At 17.0% G+C, this 2,478-nt stretch overlaps 1 protein-coding gene across 1 annotated transcript in view; it reads left to right on the top strand. All coding sequences in view use genetic code 6, as the record gives it.

The window, feature by feature from the left end:
* TTHERM_00905060 (hypothetical protein) overlaps positions 1 to 2,210 on the top strand; it is a gene marked incomplete at both ends in the record, with an annotated part of 3,737 nt that extends 1,527 nt beyond the window's left edge. Inside the window, 12 exons of the mRNA XM_001027082.3 lie at positions 1 to 125; positions 215 to 298; positions 456 to 545; positions 603 to 692; positions 755 to 844; positions 915 to 1,004; positions 1,112 to 1,201; positions 1,290 to 1,379; positions 1,469 to 1,558; positions 1,609 to 1,698; positions 2,053 to 2,139; positions 2,207 to 2,210. The exon at positions 1 to 125 is cut by the window's left edge and continues 109 nt beyond it. Of these exons, the coding sequence (XP_001027082.3) occupies positions 1 to 125; positions 215 to 298; positions 456 to 545; positions 603 to 692; positions 755 to 844; positions 915 to 1,004; positions 1,112 to 1,201; positions 1,290 to 1,379; positions 1,469 to 1,558; positions 1,609 to 1,698; positions 2,053 to 2,139; positions 2,207 to 2,210 (1,020 nt within the window). The remainder of the gene's footprint in view (positions 126 to 214; positions 299 to 455; positions 546 to 602; positions 693 to 754; positions 845 to 914; positions 1,005 to 1,111; positions 1,202 to 1,289; positions 1,380 to 1,468; positions 1,559 to 1,608; positions 1,699 to 2,052; positions 2,140 to 2,206) is intronic.
* Positions 2,211 to 2,478: the final 268 nt, after the last annotated feature.

Raw genomic sequence — 2,478 nt, 5'->3', positions numbered from 1 at the left:
AAAATATAGAATATTTTATTATTTAATACTAAATGCTAATGTTAAAATTAAAATAATCATAGAAATTTTGAGGAAAAAACAAGCTAAAATAATATTAAAAATAACTCTTTAACTATAGATTTGAAGTAAATTACTAAAATTATCAATTAAATTAAATATTTTTCTATTCTTTTGTGATCAAAAAAGTTTAAATAAAACTATTTTTTAGAAATAGATAGCTAAACCAAGATGAAATAAATAAATTTTAAATTTAAATGGAGTAATGCTAAAGTATCAAGTCTTTAAATCTCATTCTGAGGTAGATTTTTAAAATTAAAATTCATTCTAGTAAAGTTTGCTTTATCCTAAGAAATAAAATAGATATTGCTATTTTTATAAATTTCTTTATTGAAATAATTTAATTTATTAAGAAATAACTTAAATTATCATTTTAATTAATATTTTTTTTTCTAAAGTAAATGTAATATTGATGGCCAAACAGTTCTGTTTATAGCTAAAAGTTTGCTAAAATGTTAAAATATTATTTCACTAAATATTAACTTAAGGTAAATTAAATTAAATATATTAATAAACAAATTTAAATGTGAATTTATATTATTTAGCCTGAATAATATTGGTCAAGAGGGAGTAGCTATTATTTTAGATGCTATCAAAAATATACAAAATATTAATTCTTTAAATCTAAATCTTAAGTGAATTTTTAAAAAGTAAGTAATAATCCTGATAAAAATATTCTTTTTTTATAAATAATTAGCTAAAATAATATTGGAGATTAAGGAGTCAAAAATTTTGCAGAAATAATGCATAGTATTAAAACAATAAAATCACTTAATATTAACTTTTCGTAATTTATTTATCATTTTTTAAAAATTTTATATTGAAAATTTATTTATTTTTATTTAAAATTATAATAGAAACAACAATATTAGTTAAGAAGGATCCATTTATTTATCAAATTATTTGAAATCTAATCTAAACTTGAATTCTTTGAATATTGATTTTAGGTATATTTATTTATTTATTTAAATTATTATTTATCCATACATTTATTTTAGAATTAAATTTAAATATTTTTAAAATTATTTTTATAAAAATCAATACAATTAATAAGCAATAATTCAGTTGGAAATTAAGGGCTTTTCTATATTTCACTTGCTATTGAAAATGAACAAAATATAAACTCTTTAAACTTCAATTTTTCGTAAATATATTTTACCTAACCTAAAAATTTATTTATTTATTTATTTATTACTTATGGAATTAATAAATTAAATTTAAACATAAAATAGAAATAACTAAATAAATGATAGTGGAATCGAAAACATTGCTAATCTTCTATCAAAATTAAAAAAAATGAATTCATTGGTACTTTAATTTGGGTAAAATTTAATTTTTTATTGAAGCGATATGTTTATGTTAATTTTCAATATTATAAGTTTAGAGATATTTTTTTTTTTTAAATAATCAGGTAAAATTAAATTGGAGACGAAGGATTAAGATAATTGTTTGAAACTTTAAAGAATCTTTAGAAAATAAATTCTTTAAACCTTAATTTTGAGTAAATTATAAAGATAAACATTGTATAATTTTTATTTTAAAAACTGGAAGTGGTAACATAATAAGCAATGAAGGAGTTAAGCATATGACTATCATACTTGAAAAATTATAAAATCTGAATTTCTTAAATATAAATTTTAGGTAAATCTTGCTTATGCTTCTAATTTATATTGAATAATTCTAATTTTAATATTAACTACTATTAATCCTCATATATTTACACCTAAATAAGAACAAAAAAATTTAATTTTAGTTTAGTTTAAGACTAATGAATGTCTCTCTAAAAAAATTGTTTCATTTTATTTTTGATTTACATCAATTTAAAGTATATAAAAAAAAATTTAAATAACACCTAATTTTGGTTTAAAATATTGGGGAATAGGCGTTAATTAAGGAGATTTATAATAGTTTAAATTAAAATTAATTTTTCATTTTTTTGATGCTTTTTTGATTTAAAATTTTTTTTGTTCTCATTTTAAAAAAAATATTTGTTAGTGATAATTACATTAGCTAATAAGTTATCAGGGATACCAAAACAAGACTAGAAAAAACTAACATAAAAAAAATTATACTTTAATTTTGGTAAATAATTTAAATTATCTTGAAACATTAATTAAAATAATTTCTTTTTTTCATTAAAAACAAATAGTTGAGAATAAATTAAAGTTTAATGAGGAAATATCTGAGCTTTTAGACATTTATTAAAGATATACAAATAAAATATGCTAAGAATGAGTAATTCCTTTTGATATTAATAGTTTACAGCTAAATTAATTGCCTAACTTTAATAATTTTAATTAAGCTTTCATAAATTACTCTAGTGTTAAACATAAAATTAAAAAATAATTTTATATTAAGACAAGAGAAATTTATTTTTATTTTAAAAATGTTTTTTAAATGAATATTTTATATTTCTTTGTT

Source organism: Tetrahymena thermophila, assembly GCF_000189635.1.
Source record: "Tetrahymena thermophila SB210 genomic scaffold scf_8253908, whole genome shotgun sequence".
Lineage (NCBI taxonomy): Eukaryota > Ciliophora > Oligohymenophorea > Hymenostomatida > Tetrahymenidae > Tetrahymena > Tetrahymena thermophila.
Note: the sequence above shows the minus strand (reverse complement) of the source record. Positions and strands in the feature narration are given on the sequence as shown.